The following is a 27,763-nucleotide window of genomic DNA, read 5'->3' as shown; positions in this document are numbered from 1 at the left end:
AGAGGAAGCACTGTTTACAGTTGCCGTGGCAACCTACCCGGCCATGTCAGGTGTACGGTGGCCCCGAAGTTAAGACGAAGACACGTCCGGCTTCAGCGGAGCAATTGTAGCGACACACCGTGGAGATGTGAAGAAATTAAACATTTCGGTCAAATACACAAATTGAAAACAAATTAATAATAATATCGTTTCTTACGTCGTACGTTTGCAGCCTTGTGGGCTTTCAGTTGAAAGAGCTTTCTTTCAATACAGAGTAAAACTCAAGTGAAACAACCAAAAAGAAAATACAAGACATACTGATGACAACGAGTCAAAACACTAAACCAATGCAGTTACATTACTTACAAAATATCCATATGTTATAAATACTGAAAAATAAACATGTGCAGGTAAATTATTTTAAATATTTGACCATTTGCTGAGTTCTAGTAGAGCAGTAGAACCGTTTATTTCCATATGTACACTGATCCCTCGGCACAGTGCAACAGACAACACCACACAATGTTAACAACAGGAACAATGAATATGTTGTAATGTGTTCTTTTAGGAAGTAAGGATTTAACTGTCTCTTAAACTACAATTATTGTTGTTAATAAAGGCTATCTTTTTAAAATAATTGTTATTATTGCATATTTGTTGTTTGACTATTTTCACAAAAGACAGCTTTCTTTATCACGGGTGTCTTGTAACATGGGCTCAGATCTCAGAGCCGAAGGAGATCTACTCTCAGGCAGTCTCAGTGTCCAGGAAAGAGGTAGAAGTTTCTGAGCAACGTTGTTCTTTCCTTGCAGGGCAGTTGTTGAGGAAAGTTGTGAAAAGACCGCTGGACCTGTAAGAGACCATTTCAAGATCTCTTTCAGCCGAGGTGTTGTGGAGAAATGCTACAATGTTTTAGTCATGTAGATGTAGACAAATAGCAAAAACCCACCCGGAAACATTTAGGAAACAGGTGTACTAGCACATTTCCAGTTGCCCAATGCTACATAGCAATAACACTGAAGGCACGAGCATCTATAGAAATGCTATTGCATTTCAGCTATATTGAATACATGCTGCCTACATCACATTGCTTACTTTGTGAACTTCTATTCTAACCACTACCTTTACAAACTTTTGAAATATGAAAATAACTGATTAATGAACTGTTTCTATATTTTGATATTATCTTGTGTATCTTCTATTTAGATATAAATAAAAATAGTAATAGTAATAATTACTATTAAGTCTCCTGGAAGATAACTTTCAATCATCAGGCTTACTTTATTTCTACGCAGGTTAAAAAAGGATTGTAGAACTTCCAGTAACAAACCATTTTTTAAGTTAACCTCACAACACCACCTTTCTCTTCCAATCTTTTTTACTTTCTGTATTGCAATTCAATATAATGTACTTGTTTATCCTTCTTGTACACAGAGATCACTACAGCAGAGGGCTTTACCAGCTTGAGTGGAAAATCGTTCTGACACCACTCTAGGTCTCCTCTATAGCAGGCTTCTAAGAACCTCATGAAGCTGCCCTCTGGTGGCAGTCGATCGAATTGACAAGGAAAGTAATAATCCAAGCATTCTATCTACTCTTACTCTTTGAAATTAACTTTCTGGAATAGGTAGGTAAGCAATTAAGGTTCTCAGAACTTCATTTGAACTGTTTTAATTTTCTTTATATTTAGCAATGATTTTTATAATCATTATTTTCATTGATACTACAGATTAAATAATTGGAGCAGATTATCCCTACTATATATACCCACATTCAGGCAACAGTAACAAATATTCTCTTTGCAACCCACTCCAGCTTCAAGATGTTAGAAAACTGTGAAATAGCAGTGAAACAGCTCCATTGACGGTAGCAGAGGCAAAAGGGGATGAAAGCTCAATATAAGCTTGAGACCTGAAAATCATATTTACCATTAAGAAAGATCAATATGACCCAAAATCAGAATATATTCTTCTTGCTGGGAAGTAGTTTTTATATATGTTTTATGAATACTCCTATGCACGTTCCTGATAACCTTGAATAAATCAGGTCTTCTGTAGTTCGATACATGTCTGAAAGGTCTAGGCTATGTAGCCACATAATATTTTACAAGATTTAAGATACTTCAGGTACAGGATATGGTGATGTAGCCATTACTGACCTTCTTAAAGAGATCCTCAATGTGGAAATTCCAAGCATGATTTCTGAATGTTTCCACCAACCTTTGTATGAACATTGTTCCATTTTTACGGTGTCTATATGCTCTTGTTCCTATTATAAGAAGAAGGAGAAGACTTCTAAAACGGATAGTTTGACAATAATACTTGCCGAACTATTTTTAAAACTAAACCTATTATAACCTGCCCAAATTAGGCTCTTCTAGATTTTTAATCTTCCTGGTAAAAATGAATTCTACAGATGACACAGCTTATATTGCTGACTGATTTTGTAGATATGACCTTATAGAATCACAAAAAACAGTTGGCAGTATCAAAATCATAACCTTCAGATTTTACCTTGAAGAGTACAGGTTGAGATTAGAAAGTCACAATTGCAGAAAAGAAATACATGTATTACTCCATTGAAATACTGACACAGAAACGGCCACTGATGTACATACTGTATATCCGCAACGGTATGCTCATGCCAATAATGTCTTTTAAAAAAAGAAAGAAAAATTGACCTGGTGTGGTTGAGCAGAAAAAGACGAGGTCACTCTCCTTGTGAATTTTGTTTAAAGGACTGTCTGAGTCATATTTTGTCAAACACTCTTCATCATCTCCTTTGTTAGTGGGGATCATGACAAAGCCCTTGTGGTCTGCAAATAAAAGGAAGATTGTTTTGTCTCATTAAAAAAAGAATGATTTATCACTGCTTGTAATAATTTGCAATATTAGAAATTCAAGCCGTAATTGTAAATTACTCTCCAATTCACTGAAAGGCTAAAACTCTTGCTACAGTACTTCTTGTCAGATAGCATTAACTATTCATTTGGTCTGTTTTAGAGTGCTGTAGCTGAAGGATGCAGAGTTTCTAACATTAACGATTAATGCCGCTAATGCTGTGTGGAAACACAGAGAATGGGCCACAGATGATGAGGCTAGGAGAATGCTGTTGGGTTGCACTGCTCTATTCATGTTCTGGTTTGGAGAAATATTACAAATAAAGTTAACAAAAAGAAAGCTTGTATTTTGTTATGAAGGGGAATAAATGTGGTCTGAGTTATTGTCCTTCTTGAAAACTGCAAATTCATTTTCAAAAGAAAAAAAAAACATAAATAAAAGCAATATTAGACTGTCACATCCTGCATTACAGGCTAGAGTATTAGGAACCCTCATCACACTTCTTGCTAGACATTTGTAAGCAGGAAGGAAAGGCTGAGCAGGAAGTGGCAAGTACTCCACAAAGTTCTAAAATCCATTTATCCATTTTCTAATCTGCTTTATCCAATACTGGGTTGCAGAGGAGCTGGAGCCTATCCCAGAAAGCAATGGGTGCAAGGCAGGATACACCCAGTCCGGTCCACCGCAGGGTACACACACTAACACCACGGCCAACTTTCCCAGAAGCCACTTAACCCACCTGTATGTCTTTGGACAGTGGGAGGTAACCACAGCACTCAGGGGAAACCCATAGTAACACTGGGAGGACATACACATCCACACAGATAGCACCCCACGTCCGGAATGAAGCTTGGGGCCCCAGTGCTGCATAGCTGCAAAGCTAACTACTGCACCACCATGCCACTCAGGTCTGATACTTTTGCAGAATATCCAATACCATTATTCCAGCAGGATCACCTTCAGCTGACAAGGAGAAGAGGGTAATGGTGTTTGGGAGATGAGCTACATGTTTCACAAGGTTTACCGGTGTTCACTAGGGTGAGATCTGGGGATTTTGTTTTTGCCAGGGAAGGTGATGGAAGTCTGTCTCCTGCTCCTTAATTTCATCCACATGTTGCTTTCCATTCAGACAATCGATGCATTTGACTAGAGGTTCCAAATACTGTGGTTCATGATTTGTGGTTCCAAATGATGTAGTTCAAAGACCTACCTCCTCGGCAAGCCTGTATAATAATGATCTTGGGCTTTCCCACCAGATTCAGGCTGTGGTCATTGCTGAAGATCCTGCCTATTGCCTTTGTTGTCAGGATGGTTTCGTTCCTGCTGTGCTGTGGATTGTAATCAACCCCACAGATCCCTTCCTCTGTACCATGGGACATGATCACAACGAAGGTGCTGTCAGACGTCTTGTGTTCTTTTCGCTTGGAAAATGAGCTTAGACACATCTCCATCTCCTGTTTTTTGGTCAACAGAAAATGAGGATTTTTCCAAAGAGAAGACAGAATTCCAGAATAGAATAGATCTGTTAACGTTACCCTTCCCAGGAATAATACCTCAGCTTTTTAATTAAAATTGAGCGGACATAATGGTACATTACAGAGACTGGCTACACTTTAAAATGAACAGTCGCATTGAGGTTTTGCATATCAATGCAAAAACACATAAGAATAATAATTCTTTACATGTATATAGCGCTTTTCTGGACATTCCACTCAAGGCACTATATAATATATATAAAATCCCAATCTGTTCCTTACTTTCTAGTCTCTAAACTATGAGGTACATCTAACAGTGCACATACTCTTGACTAAGATTAGTCAATAGCACATTATGCCTTTGTTCATAATCAAGGAAAGTAAAATGTATGGAATGCAACATGGTGTCACACAGCCTCCACAGCCAAAACTTTGTGGGTGCATGATGCTTGTGTTTTTTATTTTTAGCATGGAATGAACCTCTGCTTGCTCATTTTTCCTCTCACAGGCTGAGAAAAGCTGCCCATTCTAACCTCTTCAGAAGACTACAAGCATGACTACCAGATGTTGTTTCAGATAGTCATAGAGCATTTTAATGTGTTCATCATGTCTGAATCTTTGCATGCCTAATACATAACCCTACTGTAAGGAGTAAGGTTTACACACCTATGATGTTTTGTGACTCACCTCAGCAGTCTGGTTTTCCACTACTTCCACTCTGTAATCCAAAGCCTCCAGCAGTGTCTTCATTTGTTGTGTGTCAACTTCACTTCCATCACGGCTATCCACAAACCTGAACTTCATGTTGTTGATTATAATAGCCAGACGGGTTCGGTTGTTCTTTTCTCCAATAGAGTAGATCTGCAACATTAATACTTGACACAACTGTGCAACTGGTGCATGTGAGATAGTGGTAGGTGCATACAAGATGGAGACTCTTGTGTGAGCCCACAGTGCAAGCTGTGGGCGAATGACCTGCCTTCCTCAGTCCCTGACCAGTTTGTGCAAGGCAAGTGATAGACATTAGATAGATGTAGAAGACGGAGCAGATCCTCTGTTATTCAAGCTGAACCAAAGGAAGGGAGAAAGGAAGGAACTGACTGACTAGCTGACTGACTGGCTGGCTGACTGGCTGTTTTTTATCTCTTGCCCTGTCATAGAGCAATCTTTCTTTACTTTATTATTGCTGTGTGTGTTTGTTCTTCCTTGCACTGCCTATAACACCCTGCTCCAGGGCGTGTCACAGTGCAGATGAAAGGTTACAAATGAGAGCTTTTGATTCAGCCCATCAGTTGAAGCCCTTTTCCAGTCTGAATTTCCATTTATGGCCTCTGGTCCTTGTTACGCTGTTGGTCATGGAGGGTCATGTTGGTCAATACCTCCCAGGATTTCAATACTTACAAATACAAAATCCTATGTCATCTTTTCAGAACTAAAGAGATTCCTTTGCCTTCACCAGCCTGTGGAGGACATTGTTTTGAGGCCAGAAATGGCACTACACTTTAATTACATTACATTATCCCAGAGTAGCAATATCCTTTTAATGTTGTGAAATGGTGAAAAATGTATACTCTCAATACTGTAAATCAGACCCTCCTGATACATAACAGAATCAAAATAGAACTTTTATTGAAAAACAAACTGTCCTTGGTATATCCTAACATTTTGTTGGTTTTTTTGAGAGATAAGATTTGTGTGGTGTGTATCAGAATAGTGCAGCTAAACCACCTACACTAGTTTTGATTAATGGGGTATCAGGTGGTGTTGCAAGACTAAATTAACACTGTTAATCACACAAGATTTTACTGATGCCTAAAAAAAAATTTATCAAAGGGCTCCTTGAGAAATTCCACAGATCTAACTTCCCCCAGGGCTCTACTCACAGGAAAAAGAGAGAATTTGAGATTTGTCTTGCAGGCCTACCTCCCCTCTCTGACTGTCCTGAATGTGTCTCCTTGTTTCCAGAGGACAGGGCTTAACAAAAAGGTTTGGCTTGTCCACAGGGTCCCTGGCTTGTTCTATTGTCCTGTTTTCATCCAGAGGTTCTAAAGAGACAAAAGATGGACAGCTCGTGTGACTTGTGTGGGACACCCTCTGTGTGGAAAAGCAATGCCAAAAAATCTTTTTAAAAAAATAATCATTCGCTCTCATTGGAGCTTTCATTAGAGAAAAAGGAATCAAACCATTACTTACCCTTTTGTTCTAAACAAACAGACATTATCCATCTATAGTGTCTGCGGTATGCCTTTCCATACAGTTCTGCCAGAAGCTGAAGGAAAGTAAGGGATTTTTTCTTATGAATGATTACTTCCACCAGTTCAGCCATCTGGTGTTTGACTGGATATTTTCTCAACCAGTGGCCTTCAGCTGGAGTAATCAGGCCTTTAGAATATGTTAGACTTAAAAGATTTTCAGGGTCCTTAGAAAGTAGATCCACAAGTTCAGATTTTTTCTTGGCAATCCATTCAGAAGCCAGACTCTCAGGTCCTGCCAATACAAGCCGCTCTTTCTCCCTTGGTCCTCGGATACTGTTTAAACAAATACAGACAAGTCAGACATAAAATTATAGCGACAAACAAGACATACATACAGATGCGCCCCATCCCTGACTAGGATTCACTCCAGCAAGCAACAGACTGACTTTGTTTCACACCCAGCAGGAGTTCTGCATTAATCTGCGATTTATGAATTTAAAACACATATTTTCTTTAACTTACAGTTTCCTTCTCCAGTGGACATCAGGTGCTTGCTCCATCTTCTCCATAAGACACGGAGACTGGCTGTAGCCCTTACAATCTAAATGCAGCAGTGGGAGTAAGAGTTTAAGTCCTCCCAACCCGTTTTCTTAATTTCCTTGTGTGATGCCATCAGTAATGAAAATGGGTGTCTCTTCCAGTAAGAGAAGCATCAAGATTATTTTTTTTCCGGAAGCACCTTTTGGAAATCCCACTTTATACGTAGCCAAATGACTGAACTTTGGTTTCGCCTTTCAGTTAAGAGATAAGATAAGATGACTTTATTAGCCATATCCAATTTCTTGCCTCAAGAATTGCTCTCCATGAGACACACAGAGGGAGAGAGAAGCTTGGGGGGTCAGAGCATAGGGCAATTTATACAGCAGTTGGGGGTTAAGGGCCTTGCTCAGGAGTAGGATTCCTCTGCCAGCTATGGGATTTGAACCAGCAACCTTTTAGCCACAGGCACAGATCCTTAGCCACAGTGCCACTACTCCACCCACTAGTTAGTGGGTAACTAACAAGTAAATGAAACAGCTGAGAATGGTCTTAGCTCTAGCTTTCCAGAAAGAGCAGTGAAACTCAAATTGCAGTGGGCTGGTCAATTGTTAATCCTCTGTTCGCACAGAAACCTCCATTACTGTTTGTATATTTTTTAAAGCTGCTATACATTTGTGAAAATAATCCAGTATGTTTATATGGTATTCCACTCACATTCAGAATCCTTAATAATCCAGATATGCATATGCAGAGCCAATTCATATCCTTGCACAGTTTTCACATTGTGTTGCTTTAAAGTTTGCAGTCATGACACCTTGGAGTAGCAATTAATACCTGTTACATACGCAACCTACTTCACACATTCAAAACAAAAAAAAAAGTAAATATATAATTTACTTGGCTAAAAATGGAAAAGTGTTGATAACATAAGCTTTCAAGACCTATGTTGTGGAAAAGCTAAATTAATTTAGGTGAACAAAATTACCTTAATGAGTCTTACAATACGTTGAGCGGCCTCTGTATGACATAATAATGGATCTCTTGATTTAAGGATACAACTGATTCTCTATATGAGGGTCCTTAGTCAGGCAGTGAATATCATGACTAAGTAGCTTTCAAACTAAAAAGGATCAAATCAATTAAAAACACAGATCAAGAGAAGGGTATGAAAACATTCAAAGTCTACTCCAATCATCAAGAAATATATCACCCACACTGTTGCGTTCTCAGACCCTCCCTCCAAAGGGAGCATCAAGCAAGGAGGAAACTGGTGAGGGATGCCACTTTAAGGCTAATAACAACAACTTTTAAGAGTTTGACGGCTGAGATGGAAGAAAATATGCATCAGTCAATAATTTGTGTCACATACTAAACCTATTTGGCAGGTTGTAAGGAAGCCAGTTCTAAAAATAAGTCAATCCAAAGCCTGCATAGAGTCTGCAACAAAGCACTGCAGTGATCCTGCATCCATGTGGCAAAAGATGTTGTGATCAGCTCAGATCACACTGGAACTTTTCGGTGCAAACGCAAGCAGTACATTTGGTGCTGTCCCAACACAGCACATTTCCCAGTCAACTCTGAAGTAAGGCATGGCGGCGATGCTTCTCCTCAGCACAAACTGGAACGCTTGCTAGGACTGGAGGAAAAATGGACAGTAAAGTCCACAATCAACTGGTGAGATCTTGAACAAATGGCCGAGAATAAACCATTTTTTTCATCTGTGTCATAAACACCATATAAAAAGAAATACTTTGGCTCTTAGCAGAGGACGTCTAATTTATATACTATTGCAAGTAGCAGATGGGGCTGAAGACACAAACCTAAATGGTAACAAAAAAAGAGCCAAATGGAAGCTTTTAAACATGTACCTGGAGATAGGTTTTTAAAACAATGTCAGAAATGCTACATCACTCGGAACATGAGAGAACTGAAGACCAGGTTCATCAAATATGAAAATAAAATGATTTCAGTTGTTAAATATTACAAATGCAATGTATAAAAATACAGCTAAACTAACCATAACCAGCCTTCAAATGTAACGAATCATATGGGCAATGGGTTCTGTACTGTAAAAATGTTCTAAATATTTAAAATGTAGAATAAGTGTGCCTTGTAAACACATTGAATATTTCTAGCATAAGCATTAAATGTTAAATGTATTTTTATATTAATAAAATAATATAAAGATACATTCATTACAAATAACCGACGTTGAGACATATATTATCAGGCCCTATGTGGTATATAAGAGAAAATATTAAATTAAGTTTTAACACCCAGTTTACAACGTTTAGTTCACCTTCTAGTGTTCCGGGTTTTACGCCAGATCGCAACCTTACAAAACTAGCTTGTCGAAGAACGCACGAATACATTAATTTACATTTAATACGGGACATTATAAATATTATAAGTATGGGTTTCAATAAATCTGGAAAAGCAGAAGCGGGGTCAGGCTGAGACATATGCCTGGGTCCGCTACGTTATTTACGCAATACAGTTTATTGTTTTTAAGAGCACATTTATTTTAATAAAATATATTTTGAGTAAATGATGGAATTTTCATTGTAAGCAATGCCAGTACATCATAAAGTCTCACTAAAACTGATTTATGTAGTAAAAAGTTTATGCCATAGTATCGAGTTAAGCGGAACGATATAGCTCGAAAGGCTTGATACACATCCGGATCCCATATACGATGTGCCCGGAACCGGAATAAGCCTGATACGAGTTCTGTGGTAGACGGAGTTTGCGTTTGCGTAGGGAATTACATCTGAAAAATGTCTGCGAAGAGAGTGTTTTAAATTCTCCTAAACGGAATTAGACAGATCGTTTGAGAAATGGACAAGGAGAAAAAACACAGAAAGCTGGAGTCCCCTCCTTCACTGAAGGAAACAAAGACGAAAATTAAACAGGAGAGGCTGAGCCCCGTCAGGCCTAAAAGACCTCGCCGCTCGAGTTCGGCGTCAGATCGCAGCAGCGCAAGCCCACCCCCGCACAGGAGAAGAGCCAGCAGGTATGGAGGGTACAAGAAACGAAAGCTGAAAAAAATAATAATTGGTTTTTATGTATTTACGAAGACTAGGCGTTTTATACCGTATCTCACGAAAGGAGCCGTATTTTGGTAGTGCATTATATATAGCGTTATAAGAGCTGCTGTGATTGAAGGCCTAGCTCTTTCGATTAAGTTTAATACTGTGTACGCGGCACGTAAACTCTGTTACAGTCCAAATTTAATTATCCGTTAGGAAGAAAATAATTTTGCGGCTGAGATCAATCCAGTGAAAACAAAATCAACAAAGAGGTCAGGACAAACAGAATTTCAGTCAATATAAATAACTGTATTATTTAATAGGGGGAATTGCAAAGGGGATCAACGCTTTCCTGTGTTTGAACATTACACATCGCGGTACAAAGCCGTTATTAGGTGGGAGTAGTGTAAATCACATTGGAGGGGGTGTCACCTCCACTCTATGATGCTATATATAGTTAACGTTTAGGCTGGCCTGATTTACTTTGATGATTTTGCTACTTAGGTTCATTATTTTACTCCAGCCTGTAACAATTTGCAGTGCTGATGTTAGCAAACCGACAGATAAAGATTTATAGAAAAGTGTAAACCTGCCTCTGTCCACCCCCTCGTACAGTGCAGCACTAGAAGGGTTGCATCAAGCCTCCCAGAGTGATGCCCTGCTGTGGTTGTGTGTGGGATGTGACCTCAGGCATTGCAGAACACTGTGCTTCATTATCCTGTGGGTGGCTGGGGATGTGTTTAGTAGATTGTGTAGCCAGGCAGGTACTGCGGCAAGGTAATGCAAAGTTTTGGGGTTGAAGACTTAGCGATGACGTTTTCTTACCGTCTTCAGTGTATAAAGTGTTACTTTAGTGACTTGAGCAAGGAGGAATATTTTTGTTGTAGATTTATGTGTAAACTATGTTGATAGGTCACCGCCCAGAAGGAGAGACAAGTCCCCAGTGAGACGGGGCAGCAGGTCTCCTAGGAAGAGAAGGAGCAAAAGTCCTCCCTGTAATGATGTAAGAATAAAGCAGGTAATTCCCATCGTGGCTCCTTTCTGTTTTCCCAAAGTCCGTTTTGTTCTTATGAGGCTGTTGTGTTGAGTGGCGACTCAGTGTGGGGTGTGTCCAGATGAGCCATCGAGAATGGCTTCAGCACCTGTTTGGAGGTGGAAAGGGTGACATCAGCACCACAATACAAGTGTTTAGGATGGTGCCAGAGACCTGAAGCTGTAGGTGTCGAAGGGTTTAACTGGAAGTAGGATTGCAACTATGGCGTGTACACATTGTTAGCCAGGTCTCTCAGTTAATTCTGATTCTGGGGAGAGAGAGAGAGTAGGAGGCATGGTATAAGTGCGGTATTTTATATTTTATAGTAGTGTTTTAGTGGATGCAAAAAGTCACAGCCCAGGTAAGCTAAGGTTTGAAATGTGCTTTGCATCGAAAAAGGCCATTTTCTGGCGAACACATACAAAGTGCATCTTTCTGTAGCACTCTGCATTGAACTATTCTTAGATAGTTTTCATAATCTGAGTACAACCCCAGTGTCTTTCTGATATTACTGTGGATGATTGTTGAGGAGTGATTACTGCATATGCATTAGAAACTATGCAGAGATTTCTAAATGGGGCACAAGGGCTATTTTTGACTATATATATCACATACAACAGGAGCAAATTTCTAATGAACCCCAGATCAGATTCTGTAGTGTTGCACCAGCATGATGTGTCTGAAGGGTTTTACATTCAAGCACTGCTCTGAAGTCCAATGAAAGTTATTCCTCTCCTGGAACAGGAATAGAAACGTATGCCTTGTTTTGGAATAGGCCTTTTTCTTGGGCTCCGAGATTAACGCGAGATCACCTGGATTGTGGTTGTTGTCAGGAGCGCGATGACCGCCGAGGGAAGGAGGAGCGGAGGCACAGAGATCGCTCGGAGGCGTCTGACGACATGCGGGGCAGGGATGCGGGAAGGGCCCGACACAGAGACAGGGGGCCCGAGCGGGACAGGAGGATGGGAGAGCGGGGCCGGGACAGAGACGCCCAGGTTTTCCAGCAGCAGCAGGCCGAAAGGGAGCGACACGAAGAAAGGAGGAGGGAGAATCGCCAGAGAGACGAAGATCGCATGGACTCGGAGGACCCGGGCTTCGGCCAAGAGGAAAATAACGATGACAACCCCGTCCAGAAGGAGCAGCCCAATTTCGAACTGTCTGGAGCCTTGGTGGAAGATACCAATACGTTCCGGGGGGTGGTGATTAAATACAACGAGCCCCCTGAGGCTCGAATTCCAAAGAGAAGGTGGCGACTCTACCCTTTCAAAAATGACGAGCCCCTGCCAGTCATGTACATTCATCGCCAGAGCGCCTATCTCTTAGGCAGACAAAGAAAGATCGCAGACATTCCCATCGATCACCCTTCTTGTTCGAAGCAGCATGCAGTGTTCCAGTACAGGTGAGCTCCTTTTTCATTGCAATCTGGGGGGGTTAGTTTGCCCTTTTGCCTGCTCTAGTTACAGAATTAAAAAAAATAAGAGAATCCAGGTATCTTTAAGTTATTAAAATCAGAGTATTAACTGTCTTGTTTTCCACCTTTGGTCAATTCAATTTCAAATGCTAGCTTGCTGAGTTTAGATTACTGTTACACAATATGTAAGTTAAGTGTTTGTTTCTGATTGACATGTGGTTCTTAGTAGACTAAGTAGACTTAAGCAGATGTTACTGCAGTTGCTCAAAATGGGTGTCCTGCATTACGTTGTAAAAAAATCCAGGAACATAAAGGTGAGGTTGAAAGGAGGTGATGGGATAGCAGCCTCTTTGTTTTTTTAAGGTTTGAAGATGAACTGGACTACTAATATCAGTCATCCTACTGGGCCAGTCGTAGTCAACCTTGCTGTCCCACCCCATTGCAAGTCTTATCTCCAGCTATTCCATAGTCATCAAAGTAATCTTCAATTCTTATCTGGCTGAAACTGTTTTCTAAAGTGACATGCATTTGCACCTGTTGATACAGATCTGCATTTTACTGTAGCAACCTGAGTGAAGTGTCTTGTTCAAGAGTACTGCTGGACAACCCTCTGGTAAGGGATTCAGAGCCATAAGAACTACTCTATACTGCTGTAAAGAGGGAAAACAAGAGGTGCTAATTTAGGCTTAATTCCCTCTTTAATTTATTGCAAGTCCCAAAATGACATGGAAGGGAAATGCCAAGGATGACTGCTCCTGTGCTGTCTGAATCTAATCAATATTAAGTATGTATATTGGTTTTATATTTAACAGACTTGTGGAATTTACCCGTTCTGATGGCACAACAGGCAGAAGAGTCAAACCCTACATTATCGACCTGGGATCGGGAAATGGTACCTATCTGAACAATCAGCGCATCGAACCCCAACGCTACTACGAACTGAAGGAAAAGGATGTGCTGAAATTCGGATTTAGCAGTAGGGAGTATGTCCTGTTACATGAATCTTCTGACACAACAGAAGTGGAGGAGAAACAGGACGATGACGATGAGGGACTTGATGAATGAGTTTAATGCAGAAAAAGATTAGGACGAAGTCTTTCATTTGTTGTACCAAGAGGGCGTAAAACGTCTGAATCTCAGGTTGTTTAAAATAGTGCTTTAGTATTTCACACCTGACCAACATATGCCTGCCGCTTCATTCAAATCAAAAGAGCATTATACCAGTAATTGTGTAAAGAGTAACATATTTTTCTAAACGGAACACTTGAATCTGTATCAATGGGAAGAGGCTCATTTCTTCAGTGGTAACAGAAACACACTGGAGATATTGAATGTCTCTCTGCTTTCATGTCTACCTAAGGAGACCTGACAAGTAGTGAAAGAGAAGGATAACTTATGTTAAAGAAAATCTCAAGGATTTTTGTATAAGGTTTGATATCTGGAATCCTGCGAGTTTAATCTGGTATTCATTTTTTAAATGTCTATCAGCTGCAACTGTTTTATTTTGAGAGTGTACATTACATGATATAGAAAGAGTGGAGGAAAAAAAGCAGGAAGATCTGTAACAGGAATTTGATGCTGCCTGTATTTGACATATTTGGTTTTCTGTAATTAAGGGGAAATGTTTTATACCATTGAAAAGACCTTCAGTGTAACAGTTATATTTTAGTTTTTTAAAATGTTTTGTAATGTAAATAAATCCATTAGAAAACCTCTGATGTGTTTTTTCAACAGCATTTTGTCCATTTAAACAGAAAAAAATGCCAGATTCCTTTCAGGGTGTGCAGTATGAATTGTACAAACTTCAGAGGATGAATAGTATTTACAAGTTTTAAGTGAAAATATAGATGCTGGAATTAAACTTACTCAATGGAGGACCTGGACACTGGTTGGGGAAAGGCCAGGCTAGTCTGCTCGGCTAATCCTGTTAATACCACGACCCTCGCCAGGAGTAAACAATTAGAAAAAAGATGGATGGAAGCGAAGTGTGTGATCTGCACACCCCTAGTTCTCTCAGTCACTCAGTGCACCTCTAACCCCATCCTTTGCAACATTTTAAGAATCTGGGCACAGTTTAGGAAGGCTTGATTTCCAGTCATTTTCTGCATTTTCACCAATTAGAATGAATCATGCTTTTCTGCCTCGTTTTTAGACTACCTTCCACAGTTGCAGGATGCAGGGGTCCGAGATGCCTGAGGGACCTCTTTACTGAGTCACATTCAGCTTTCTTTTTTTTCCCAGATATCCCTAATTTATTTATAGGTATTTACAGTGTAGGCACTTCAAAAGGAGTCTGATCTTTCATTTCTCCTCTCTCTCTCCCCCCTGATCTCCCATTTGATATTCTGCTGGACATTGACCCTTCTGGGAAGGTTTCAGGCTCTAACACGGAAAATGTAAGGTGTTCATCTTTTATTAGAGCTGCCTGGGAAGACGATCTCGATGTCAGTTTTTCAGATCGAGGCTGGACATCTGCCCTCTGTAAGTTACACACCTGCATTAGTGCACGTCGCTTATAAATACAATTTAAAATTGTGCACCGAATCCATATGTCTAAAACCAATAGAATAGAATCTAATTCTGTAGAATAATCTAAAGGTAAAAGAATCAAAACAGCAAGAGGTTTTTACGTATTTGGTCACCTGTGTTTGTCTTTTTGTGAATGTTACATGGCTTTTTTAAACAGAAAAGCAATTTTAACAAAAATAAGCATACAGTGGTCCCTTTTGATAACTTTTCGGTGGGTTTTTGATCGTACATGATTCATGCAGCCATTTCCTGAAAGATACTGATGCAGTCTTTAACAACAGGGCTGGGTACCTTGTTCCACGCTCTTATAACCTTTTAGGTAAGGAAGTGTCTTGGGCGTTTAAAAATTCAAAAGACTTCCGCAGAGTTGACTTTCCCAATGGTATAGTGTTATAGAGAACGCATGGGAACCAACACTAAAGCACCTGTTTGTCTACCATTTTCTTAATAAACAGCATCTTCCAACAATCCAGTGGGATTATTTGAAAGTGTTCTTTCTAACCTTGATCTTCAGTGTGTGTCAGTGCAGCCGTTATCAGTGCTGCTGCTCTTTTGTCTCTCTTCATGTTCTCAGCAGGTCTCTTCCCTCGTCTTCTTCAGTCCTGGACTGATCCAGTGCTCACTCTTCTGGTCACTCATGAGCCCTGGGTGTTTCCTCTGGCTGGTGGCCGGGTGGTGGGAGCCATGCGGGTGTGGGCAGGAGCCCAGACGCGTGCCTGGAGGGGCTGCTCTGCTGTCACCCGCTGTGTCCAGGACAACTTCACAGCCTACTGGCTTCTTGGGCCTGGTGCAGCACTGCCTGCTCCTCTCCTGAACCTCATGCAGGATGAGCCCACATGACAGACGTCCAGACACTTGGGAGGCTGTGATGGTGAACAGCCTTTCCTGTCAAACAGTAAGACCACAACACCTAGAAATCCCTGCGCAGCTACGTAGACATCTGCATTGGATCCCTTAGCTCTTGGTTCTCTGATCATTTCAGCCCAGTCTTGTCGTCTCCACACTGTTCCATCTCCCAGCCAAGAGCTGAGCAATCTTGTATGACTTGGCTGACTCTTTTAATTGACTTCTTTATTATCAGACCATGGAAGACGATTGTAAAGCATTTGCCAGAAAAAAATGTTGTGCAAGAAAACAATTGAGAGCTGTTGTTAAGCTATAAGGAACACTACACACTTTTTCAAAACCTTTTTCAATTTCTCAATTTTTATCTAACACAGTTCAACAATGAGCCTTCCTATTCTTTATTTTCTATACAACTGCAGTATGAGGAGATGGATGGTGTAGCCTTCATTTGACTTTGTTCCACGCAAATGACATTTGTTTCCATCAAGAGTATCATCCTATTCTTATACTGTAGTTGATCTCCTTGTGTTTCTGAATTCCTGCTTTGTTCTCTTTCTTACAGTGGTTTAAATTAATCTCTGATCATTTCAAAGTTTTCACTCCTACCATGTGAATTCGTATATGGGAAATCTCATTCACTTTGCATTCAGAGGTGGCTCATGTTTATTTAAAAGGATGCATTTAGTTGAAAGAATGGATATATTTGAATTTGTAGCATTTATCATGTTAGTACAGTACTGTTTTATGGCTGGATATTTAGAAACTATGTTGGCTTTCTAAACTCGTTACACAATATTATATTTTGTTATACAAGAATTTGTACAAATATTCTTGCTGAAGCCAAAGCTATTTATTTGCTTTCATTAACTTGATGACTGTCACAAATAATATAAAGATAAAGTATATATACATGGCCTATACCTCGAGTGTGATGGGTGAAAAGGACATAGCTTTAATGTACAGTATGTATTCCCCGTTAGTATTGATGACGTAATCACAACAACTGGCATGCCGTATGTTACGTCACAAAGGTTGCCATAGTACAGAAGGACCGTGGTTTTTTAAAATTACACTGTACCTGCAGCTAGCTTGGTGTAATTCCTCGCGTTTGCTCTGTCTAATTTAATATAATTGAATTAATATAAAGAATTAACACACTTTATTCTGAGAAAGATGGGAAGAAGACGTCGTAGGAAAGCCCGCGGTAGTGTTCCTGCACCTGTTAAAACCGATCACATGGTTTCTGAGGTAATGCTCTTGAGGCTATGGTCGGGGCGCCGCCTCCTTCATATTACTTCAATTGAAGTAGCTTTTTACATAAAAGATTTACATTGTTTTATAGATGATGTACATATCTAGCCAGGCATGTATGAACCTGTTAATCGCTGGTGGGCAGTTTTAAAACGTTAACGTTTTTCCTTGCAATTCTGTTAAACGGAGTTAATATCAGTTACGTTCAATCTTAAAAGGTTAAAATGGAAAGCAAAATACTTTTAAACTAGTTTACGTCGTTTACTTTAAATTGACGAAGTTGTTACGTTCAATTACGTTTTACTTATGTATTCTTGTAACGCTTTTAATTATTTTATCTAACATTCGGTTAATTTAATAATCAATCCTAGTCAATCCTTTAAGACACTGTTTTTCAAAATCATATATTTAATACAGTCCAAGCCTACTGGACAAAAGGAATAGCCTGGTTTGGTGCTCTTATGTCAACTGTTATTTTTTCTGTTTAAAAAGTAATGTCACTACGGTCAGTCTTCAGCTGGAAGTGAAATGTGAATTTTTACTCAAAAACCGGCTTTTAACGAACGACTCGATCAAGTTAGTGAACGCATGCTCGGCCAAAAAATTTAAAGATATGCATGTATTTATTATATTTTAACCGTGTGTTTTCTTGTTTTTGCTATCTTCACTAACACATCACAGACATCGAGGACGGTGGGAAGTGTAATAAAGTTTGAAATAAACCCTCGCGTGGCGTGTTCTCATTCAGGCTGTCTCTCCTCTTCCCCTAACAGCAGGCACTTCAGGAGACAGTGGCCCTCAAGCTCAAGGCTCACCTGCAAGCTGGCGATGAACCAGCAGAGTATGGGAGCGTTTCCAAGACCGGACAGGTCAAAGAAATACCCCCAGGCGCTGACCAGGGTAAGCAATAACATGACATCTCTTCACAAGCAGCTTGTGAAGCTTAGCAGTTCTAATTATTCACATTTTACTTGTATTGTCAATAACAGCATTCATTCTCGATACAGTTGTTACACAGTCGCAACGTAGTTTTTGCACTCATTTCTGTATTCTAAGATGAGGTCTATTATTTGAGAGAAATGGGCTATGTACTGGGAATTAGAAATTCAAGTAGGGAGCTGCGTCAGCATGTGTAGGTTGCAAAGGAACAGGTAAAGGTTTATTCCATGTTGAAAGGAAAAGAAAAGAGGCACAACGTTTCAGCTGTGGAGTCTTCTGTGATCAGGGGGGAGAGCACAGTCTCTTAATATTTCTATTATTGCAGTTAATGATAGGGGTTTTTTTTACAGCTGATAGCAGCCCTGATGTCTGTGTTCTCAGTCCACGTGAGGAGAACATCTCTTCAGTCTGCATACCCAGATCTCACCTGATGCTGAGCAACTTTTTATTTGTAAGTAAGACAGGGTGAAAACATTTTAAGGACCTCAACTATTAAGGACTGTTGTGGAATCCAGGGGTGGATTGTGTTTTAATGGAAAAGTGAGCATTCACAAAAGCATAATCAGTATCTTTCTTTTAGTCCTTTCTTTAAGTCAAAACTCGGAATAACCTTTTCAACAATGTCCTTGGTTTCTGAAGTTCTATGTCACTTAAACTGATGACTGTACTTCCAAACACCTTTGAACAGCTCTTCTTTCAGACTGATAGAATTGGGCCTTGTGGTTTTGTTATATTCACACTTAAACAATAATTGTGAACATACAAGTGAATTTCTGAAATGTTGTGCATAGAAGCAGATGCAAACAGTGATTTCTTTGCTAGCTATTTACAGTATCTTTCTACTTTATTTGTGTAATTGCAGAGGATTTCGGAAATTGAAAATGACATGGAGACAGAGAAAGAGGCCTCAGATGTTTTTGGCAATGAAACAAGTAAGACCAGCAGAGGCAAAGAAGGGTTCAGGGCAAACGCACACTGTTATACATCCATAAAGAAAATCTGTAATCATACAAATCTTTTCCAATAATCAAAAATCACAAGTGCTTTTAGACCAGGCTGGGATATGTTTGCCTTACTAACTGCCCTGTATTAACAGACATAGTGAACTGAAGCAATGGATATTTCTCCTCTCTTCAGGAACAGATTCTGTCCATCTCATGTTCTTGGGAAAGATGAGCCACACTTCATCTATAGTAGAAAGTTCAGGAATAGTCACGAAGTTCAGGAATCAGAAGCGCTCTGCTTTGTGAGTCTTCTCTGATTTTGTATGTCATTTCAGTGGGCAGATATATGGTCACGTCATGTGTTTCAGATTTTGTAAAGCAGAGGTGCGATCCTGAGTATTACCATATGCCACCATGCAGTAAAACATCAGTAAAAATATTATTTATAATTCCTTGTAATTCATCTTTATTTTTAAATGTGCAGGACTCTCTGAAGAGTTTGTCAGATTTTAAAGTAATTTTGCACTGATCAAAATCCATTGCTTATGTTTTTACAGAGAAAGGAAGATAGTAAAGGACATAAGAGGAATAGTGAGTACATATGAGTATAAGTTCTTTGGGGCAAAACAATCATAATGATGAGTAGTGTGCTTTAGACACTGCATCACTATCAGTATGATAAATACACCCAATATACTGAGGTTGTCTTCAAAGTGTGGAGGATATGACATGATGTCAATCTTGTAGAGAATTTGTTTGCTGTACTGAGCACTAGTGACTGTGCTCTACAGGCAGCTTTTTGGCCAATGCCGCCATCTAGTGAAACAAGTACTCAACAGCACCTGGTACCTCCTTTCTGGGGGTAACTCGAGAGCTTTTTTAAGGATATCTCATAAAACTAAGGGAGACTGGTCACCTCTGGTATCCCATACTGGTAGCTGCTTCAGTAACTTTCACTTGACTCAGAGACTAACACACCTGATTCAACTGTTTTTCAGATTTCAGAATGTATACAATTATACCGTAACAATGTATTAAAGTTGTTTTGTGTATCCTAATAATAAAAAAGTGGGGACCCATTTAGTGTATTTCTGTTCAATTAAGGACTTGTTTGTCTTGTATATGTCTTTTTTTTAAATAGGTTACAAATGAGGGGCAGAACCTCATTTTGCAAATTATAACAACAAGAATGGAGAGAGTGAGCCACAGGCCGATCCATGCCATTCCACAGCTTGGAGAGGAACAGTGCTCCCAGAAAGTGCTGCATATGGAGGCGTCCCCATGCAGCTCCAAAGTCTTGTTTAGCCCCTTGCTGAGCAACTTGTTTCCCTGCAGTGAGTTCACTCACTTAGATGCCTTGGGGCAGGCCAGGAAGAAGGCACCTCTATGGCTGGATCCAGTCTCAAATTCCATAATAAACCCCATGTGTCAAGACTCGTGTGAGAGAAAGGACAGGGAGGTAGCACTGCACCCATCCCACCAAGTCCAGCGCTATCTCACACACTGCAATTCAATTTTGGAGCTGGATGAGCACCTTTCCCATTCAATCACATCAGTCCTGCCTGAGAAATCTGAGGTGAGGGCTCAGAAAGTCATAATGAACAAGAAACCAGTCAAAGCTCTCACCTTAAAGAATCTGGTGATCAAGCCTCAGTTCAGCTGCGTAGACATGGCTGTCCAAAAAATGGCTGTAGAGGAATTTTCCCTTGAAGGCCATGGGACTGGAAGAGAGATTCAGAAATGCTTCTCATCATCGCAAGCATCATCAAAGTCAGCACGGACTTCAGGAGTGCATCCTTCAATGACTGTAAGGGCAGTGACCACTCGCGTTGCCAATGAAAGGGACCGGACCTTTGCCTACAATCCAAAAAATATTCCATGCTCTTTCAGAATAACCTTGATCACACTCAGCAGATCTCCTCAGATCTTCACCCTGAAGATTGAGAATTTGGATGGGAAGCCGACAGCGCAATTCCCTAACCACTCACGATACATCACTTTCAAGGTGAACAAGGGATGGAATTGTATTCCTCATTGCACGAATGAAAACAGATTGCTATATCTGAAATCCCTGCCTGGAAAAGAGAACAGCCTGCAAGAGACAAAAAAACACCCATCTCCCAGTTCACTGGTGTACAATGACAAACTATCAGTTCTCAGCAGCCTGATGATGAAATCCTTCATAGGATCTCAGATGACTGTTGTCACCTCTACAATTAAAGTGTTGTACATTGATCATCAAGGTGAGTATTCAGTTGCCTGCGCATTCAATATTCTTGTCAGAGTATATGAATATTGGGTATTTCTTTTCTTGCTTAATGGAACCAACTTGTATTATTTATTTAACAGACTGTATGTTAATCAAAAGCAGGCCATTATTGTGGGGTTATTCATGGTAAAGTTACCCTGCTCATTGGTATAGTAGTAGTGTCCCATGTGGAAATAGCCCTTAATCACTATTACACACTTCTGGCTCTTGAAAAGTAGGCTTGTTTGTCTGTTTTTTACAGGATAGATAAATTGTATTATGGGAAAACATGTCAGCTGTGGTTTTATGTTAGACACTTCAGCCTATTTTTTTTTCCACTTTAGCGCCGTTAAGTTAAAGCAATCTTAGGAGATATAAAGCTTCTGAATCTGAGTTCTTGTTCGCACTCCAAACTGAACATTTTTTTTGTGAACACAAACCATTTCTCTCTTACAGACCTCAGGCAGGCAGGCTTGCCCTCTATAGAAGGGGTGTCAGCCAAAGAGGACGCCTGTGCAAAAGGGGTTCAGTATGCAGAGAGTCCCCAAACCGTATGTGTCCAGGATGAGGACTTCTCCGGAACCAGAATGTCTTGTGAAGTGGTTGACAGCAAACAGACATGCAGAAACCCCACTGAAACAGGAATGAGAGTTTCTGATAAAGAGAGCTCTTCTGAGATGGTGGTGAGACCCAAACTATTTTTGAAGGACTTGGGAGAATCAGCTAAGGGCCAGTCCAGATCGGGCAAAAGAATTCCAAATCATTCCCAAAATATATGTGTCCCACTTCTTCAGCAGCAACTGAAGTCTTACAATAGCAGGGAAAATTCTTCATCCTCCTGTTCCCCCACACATGAATTGGTCAAATTCAGTAGCCAAAGCTGTGCAGCGGCACCATCGGTGCCCTCTTCAGAGTGCCTCGCTGTGTGTTCTGAAACAGTGAAAGAAATTATCTCCACACTGCTCTTGGAGATAGTCCCAAATTTGTGTAGAGGAGGAAGCCCATGGTATGTGTCTGAACATACATTCCTGATCCACTCTCTGTTCAATAATGTGGTGAAGCGGCTGTCTGCTGTCCCAGGGATGACGGTCTGCAAGAAGAGAGAAGAAAGCAATGTCTGCTGTCAATCCGGGACCATCAGTGAGATTGTACACAGTGTTCTCAGACAACTGGAGAAGGGATATGATTCCATGTACATTATCCAGTTTGCAGTAGCTGCCAAGAATGAGGTGGTTCTCAACAGCACTGCACTGCTTGTGGTTAAAGAGATTTTAAAACTAAAACCAAATAAGTCTGTGATTGCCCACCAGAAGTCTTCTACCAATATGAGCACAAGACACCCTACTGTAAATCTGAGGGAGGCTGATCCTCCTTCCATATCCTTGCCCTTAGGTTTAGTAGAGGAAGTAGTATCGTGCCTTTTGCTGAAAATAGATCCTGAGTTTTCAAAATCACTGGATCCCTCTTCCAAGCCAGATGGGCTGCCAAGGTTTCAGTTTAGCCAGATGGCCTTGCATATGATTTACCAAACCTTGGCTGCACTGATGAATGCCCCTGGGGTGTCTGTAGTCCAAGAGGAGGGACACAACACCACCTTTCCACCACCTGACAAGATTAAAAATGCTGTGAGCTGCATTTACAGAGAACTTGTCCAGAGAATGGGCTCAAAGTTTGACCTTCAGTTAGCAGTGGCTTCCCAAAGCCCGGCTGTGATCAAAAGGATGATAGCACATGTGACCCGCGAAGTCTTAAAAATCCTGGTTTCAGGGAGCGAATGTTCCAGTCCGTGTATCCTTTCCTCGGGGCCTGCTGGCACTTTTGACCTGGCCCCAAAGGAATCTGAGATGAGCTGTGACAGAGGCACAGAAGAAGTACTTTCTGAAAAAAGCTGCTGCACAGCTGTGAAGGAGGCTGTAGAAATACATGAAAGCTGTCTGCAACCTAACAGCCAAAGTGAACTTTCTAAATCAGACACCTTTTCCTCCACAAACCTGAAGAGTCATTCTGGCCAGAAAGCCTCCTGTCAAGTGGGTTCTGCAGCTGTCGATGGTGCCCTGGATTCAGTAGCCTTTCACAGTGCAGCTCCAGGCTCGGTCCCAGCTCTAAAGGAGAACAGCTCAGGCTATGCCATGGCTGCTGAACCACTGTCATTGCGGGAGAGAGCAAGAGATGAAAAGGGAAAGCCTGGAAAAATAAAGGAGGAGGCCAAAAAGGTAAGCACAGGGATGAGCAATGTAGATGTCAAACGCTTGGAGTGATTGTTTTTATATAACATTTTGTTGGCAGCATGTGGAAAAGCTGCAGACACAGTATAAAAAATTTTTTGAAGTTTTTACATTTCTCTACTTAACTACCCAAATTGCACACCCCAGTAACTGATGCATAGCCCCGTAGTATTGAGGACTTTTGGGTAGGAACTTAATACAAAGAGCTTTTCCTGGTATTGCTTGTGATGGAATAATCTAACCTCATGTTCTTTGTCTATACACAGGCCAGCCAGAAATCTCTGAGCCTTGATAAAGGAACACAATACAGTGAGGCTGATTGCCACCAAGCAGGTGAGTCCCCCAGAAATGATAGCATGTTCCACCTGGTCATTTACAGATAAATGGAGATTGCTCATCATTCCATGGAATGTTCTCTTTTTGTTTAAAAATTGATGTCGTTATTGTGGAACTTATCAACACCATAACAACTGAATAAGTGAACTGATGTTTTTAAAGTGCATTAATGTTTTTTTTATTTTTAGCATACACACTCAAGCTTTCTATTGAGCAAAAGTTTAATATGGGAGAAATGTTCTGCTCTCTCTTTTCAGATTCTCCATCTCCTGCAGTGGAAACTAAAAAGTCCAAGAAGAAACGTAAAAACATCTTTAAATTATTCTCACAGGCAATGAGGAAACTGGTTTGTGTGAAGCCAGTGTTGGATGATTGATCTTCAGAAGAAGTCGTATTTTAATATATAGAATATTTTAGCATTTTAAGGAAAAAAACTCCATTTTTAAAATTTAATGTCACGGAATGAAAGAATGGGTGTGAGGCAGCAGGTGTCAATAGCCCAACGTCATCAGCATGACCAGAGTGTCATTTAGGACAATCTTTCAACCAGATGTTTCAGCAGCTTAGAATGATCCGTACATGCTGTATACTGTGTTGGGTAGGCAGTAATAGATATTGTAATTGCTACGCAATAAAAAGGGAATTATGAAGTATGACTGTCTTGTCTGGTTTGTTGGTGCAGTCTTGGTTCTGGGAGATATACTGTATATCTATCCTTTTGCAGAAGAAAAGGGTCCTAACATCCTTTAAAATTGCTAGAAGGCGTAGTTGGCTATAAAAGCAATCAAGGTTTCTGCATTGAAGGTTCACCATGTGTGACACTAAAGCATGCCTTTGTGTTGCGGTAGGAAAGTCATGTGAACACAGAGAGAACATATAAAAGCCAGGCAGATAGCAGCCCAGGTGTGGAACAATTTGAAACATAAAGAGAATGGTTCTGTCACCACTGATCGCAGCTATATTAATGAGCAAATTAAACACAGGATTACTTACCTGTTATGTCGACATGCAGTGTTGGTTCATGTGACACTGTCGTGGTAATATGGGGATACCGGGGTCTGGCACAAAGGGGATCTTGATGGCTCACTCCCTCCCGGGTTCTCTGCACGACAAGACAGAAGTGCTCATGGGTGAGAGAGAGAGGTCTTAGCCTGCGTTTGGGCACATGAAAGGTGGGACATGTACCTGGCCATACATGCAGACAGACCACCAGGCACTTACAGCACTGCTCTCCACATCAGGCACTGGCCACCGGCTGCTCAGGCTCCACCGCTGGTCCGAGTAACTTCACCAATACAAGCGCAGGTACAATTCTTCCCTGCAGTTTGTTCCCGGAGATGACAATGTAGTGACAGACTTGCTGTCCCGCTCCACTCCCAGCACAACTGGTAACTGTGATCCTCAAGCCCAAACTCACCTACATGGTGGCTCTGAGGTTAAGGATCTGCGCCTGTGGCTGGAAGCTTGCTGGTTTGTATCCCATGGCTGGCAGAGGAATCCTACTCCGTTGGGACCCTGAGCAAGGCCCTTAACCCCAACTGCTCCAGGGGTGCCGTATAAATGGCTGCCCCTGTGCTCTGCCCCAAAGCTTCTCTCCCTGTCTCTGTGTCTTATGGAGTGCAAGCTGGGGTCTGTGAAAAAAGGCAAATTCCGAAAACAAGAAATTGTATATGGCCAAAAAGTGATCTTATCTTATCTTACTCCACTCTAAGCCACAGCCTCTCTTCAGGAGCTTCAGCAGACCTCAGGACAGGACCCAGTGCTTTCCCAGCTCCACACTTTCATATACTCGGGGTGGCCCTCCAAGGTCTCCACTGACCTGAGCCCCTTCCATCATGTTAAAGATGAGCTCTCCTGCTGGAATGAGTCGTGTGTCGTTCGGGGCACCTGCGCTGTTAATCCTGCCTGCCTTTAGGTGCGAGTGTTGCAGATGGCACACGAGGGCCACTTGGGAATAGTCAAAGTCAAACAGCAGTGTCTGGATCTGGTTTCGTGGCCAGGAAATGACAGAGACATCGAAACACTTATCAGGAACTGTGAAGCCTTCCTCCTGGGAAAGTAGGAAGTAGGAAAACAGAGAGCCTCGAACCACATCCAGCCCCCAGACTGGCCAGCCGAGCCCTGGGATCATCTCCAGCTGGACATCTGTGGGGAGCTGCATGGTGTCTTTCCCCATCACAGTTTCCTCATTATGGTTTCTAATTTGCTCTTGAAATGGCCTCCACTAGATCGGTCACCACTCAGGCAGTCATTGACTTCCTGGATTCCCTCTTTGCCCACTGGGGTTACCAACCAACATCACCACCGGCAATGGGCCACCGTTTGTGTCCACTGAGTTTGGCTGACCAGGACATACGACACACTTGTATGGCCTTATACAACCCAATGGCAATCAGTGGGGTGAACGACTGAATCAGACAGTCATAAACGGCATCAGAGCCCACCTGACAGAGGCCTGCTCCTTCCCAACTGTGTTCCTCCGCACCCTGCTCCACTATTGGACTACAGCCACAGAACTGGCCATTATACAATATAAGAAGCCAAAAGTCTCCGAAAAAAAAGTGCATATATGAGCAAATTTTCACTGTCTAAGAAGGTGTTCATCTTTTATTAGAGATGCCTAGGAAGACGATCTCGATGTCAGTTTTTCAGATCGAGGCGGGACATCTGCACTCTGTAAGTTACACACCTCCTGCATTAGTGCACGTCGCTTATTAATACAATTTAAAATCGTGCACTGACTCCATATGACTAAAACCAATAGAATTGAATCTAATTCTGTAAAATTATCTGAAGGTAAAAGAATCAAAACAGCAAGAGATTTTTACGTATTTGGTCACTTCTGTTTGTCTTTTTGTGAATGTCTGTGATATGGCTTTTTTAAACAGAAAAGCAATTTTAACAAAAATAAGCATACAGTGGTCCCTTTTGATAACTTTTCGGTGGGTTTTTGATCGTACATGATTCATGCAGCCATTTCCTGAAAGATACTGATGCAGTCTTTAACAACAGGGCTGGGTACCTTGTTCCATGCTCTTATAACCTTTTAGGTAAGGAAGTGTCTTGGGCGTTTAAAAATTCAAAAGACTTCCGCAGAGTTGACTTTCCCAATGGTATAGTGTTATAGAGAACGCATGGGAACCAACACTAAAGCACCTGTTTGTCTACCATTTTCTTAATAAACAGCATCTTCCAACAATCCAGTGGGATTGTTTGAAAGTGTTCTTTCTAACCTTGATCTTCAGTGTGTGTCAGTGCAGCCGTTATCAGTGCTGCTGCTCTTTTGTCTCTCTTCATGTTCTCAGCAGGTCTCTTCCCTCGTCTTCTTCAGTCCTGGACTGATCCAGTGCTCACTCTTCTGGTCACTCATGAGCCCTGGGTGTTTCCTCTGGCTGGTGGCCGGGTGGTGGGAGCCATGCGGGTGTGGGCAGGAGCCCAGACGCGTGCCTGGAGGGGCTGCTCTGCTGTCACCCGCTGTGTCCAGGACAACTTCACAGCCTACTGGCTTCCTGGGCCTGGTGCAGCACTGCCTGCTCCTCTCCTGAACCTCATGCAGGATGAGCCCACATGACAGACGTCCAGACACTTGGGAAGCTGTGATGGTGAACAGCCTTTCCTGTCAAACAGTAAGACCACAACACCTAGAAATCCCCGCGCAGCTATGTAGACATCTGCATTGGATCCCTTAGCTCTTGGTTCTCTGATCATTTCAGCCCAGTCTTGTCGTCTCCACACTGTTCCATCTCCCAGCCAAGAGCTGAGCAATCTTGTAGGACTTGGCTGACTCTTTTAATTGACTTCTTTATTATCAGACCATGGAAGACGATTGTAAAGCATTTGCCAGAAAAAAATGTTGTGCAAGAAAACAATTGAGAGCTGTTGTTAAGCTATAAGGAACACTACACACTTTTTCAAAACCTTTTTCAATTTCTTAATTTTTATC

At 41.2% G+C, this 27,763-nt stretch overlaps 3 protein-coding genes across 3 annotated transcripts; 2 read left to right on the top strand and 1 right to left on the bottom strand.

The window, feature by feature from the left end:
- Nucleotides 1-735: 735 nt before the first annotated feature.
- LOC148820654 (caspase-13-like) lies at nucleotides 736-7,115 on the bottom strand. Its single transcript, XM_088931908.1, has 8 exons — nucleotides 7,012-7,115; nucleotides 6,488-6,822; nucleotides 6,218-6,339; nucleotides 4,982-5,155; nucleotides 4,030-4,273; nucleotides 2,660-2,794; nucleotides 2,138-2,247; nucleotides 736-829 (listed from the first exon to the last, which is right to left on the bottom strand). Exons 1-8 carry the CDS (start codon nucleotides 7,056-7,058, stop codon nucleotides 737-739), a joined length of 1,260 nt encoding a protein of 419 aa, XP_088788034.1. The 5' UTR covers nucleotides 7,059-7,115; the 3' UTR covers nucleotide 736.
- Nucleotides 7,116-9,749: 2,634 nt separating this feature from the next.
- Nucleotides 9,750-14,217, top strand: snip1 (Smad nuclear interacting protein). Its single transcript, XM_088933147.1, has 4 exons — nucleotides 9,750-10,042; nucleotides 10,971-11,076; nucleotides 11,925-12,490; nucleotides 13,315-14,217. The coding sequence occupies exons 1-4, from the start codon at nucleotides 9,867-9,869 to the stop codon at nucleotides 13,565-13,567; spliced, it is 1,101 nt and encodes a 366-aa protein (XP_088789273.1). The 5' UTR covers nucleotides 9,750-9,866; the 3' UTR covers nucleotides 13,568-14,217.
- Nucleotides 14,218-17,050: 2,833 nt separating this feature from the next.
- On the top strand, nucleotides 17,051-24,266 carry LOC148820652 (uncharacterized). The gene is made up of 10 exons (XM_088933070.1): nucleotides 17,051-17,125; nucleotides 17,902-18,028; nucleotides 18,418-18,518; nucleotides 18,930-18,999; nucleotides 19,205-19,313; nucleotides 19,569-19,602; nucleotides 20,153-21,254; nucleotides 21,716-23,472; nucleotides 23,751-23,817; nucleotides 24,078-24,266. Exons 1-10 carry the CDS (start codon nucleotides 17,051-17,053, stop codon nucleotides 24,194-24,196), a joined length of 3,561 nt encoding a protein of 1,186 aa, XP_088789196.1. The 3' UTR covers nucleotides 24,197-24,266.
- Nucleotides 24,267-27,763: the final 3,497 nt, after the last annotated feature.

Source organism: Atractosteus spatula, chromosome 14 (genome assembly GCF_055471065.1).
Source record: "Atractosteus spatula isolate fAtrSpa1 chromosome 14, fAtrSpa1.hap1, whole genome shotgun sequence".
Classification (NCBI taxonomy): domain Eukaryota; kingdom Metazoa; phylum Chordata; class Actinopteri; order Semionotiformes; family Lepisosteidae; genus Atractosteus; species Atractosteus spatula.
Note: the sequence above shows the minus strand (reverse complement) of the source record. Positions and strands in the feature narration are given on the sequence as shown.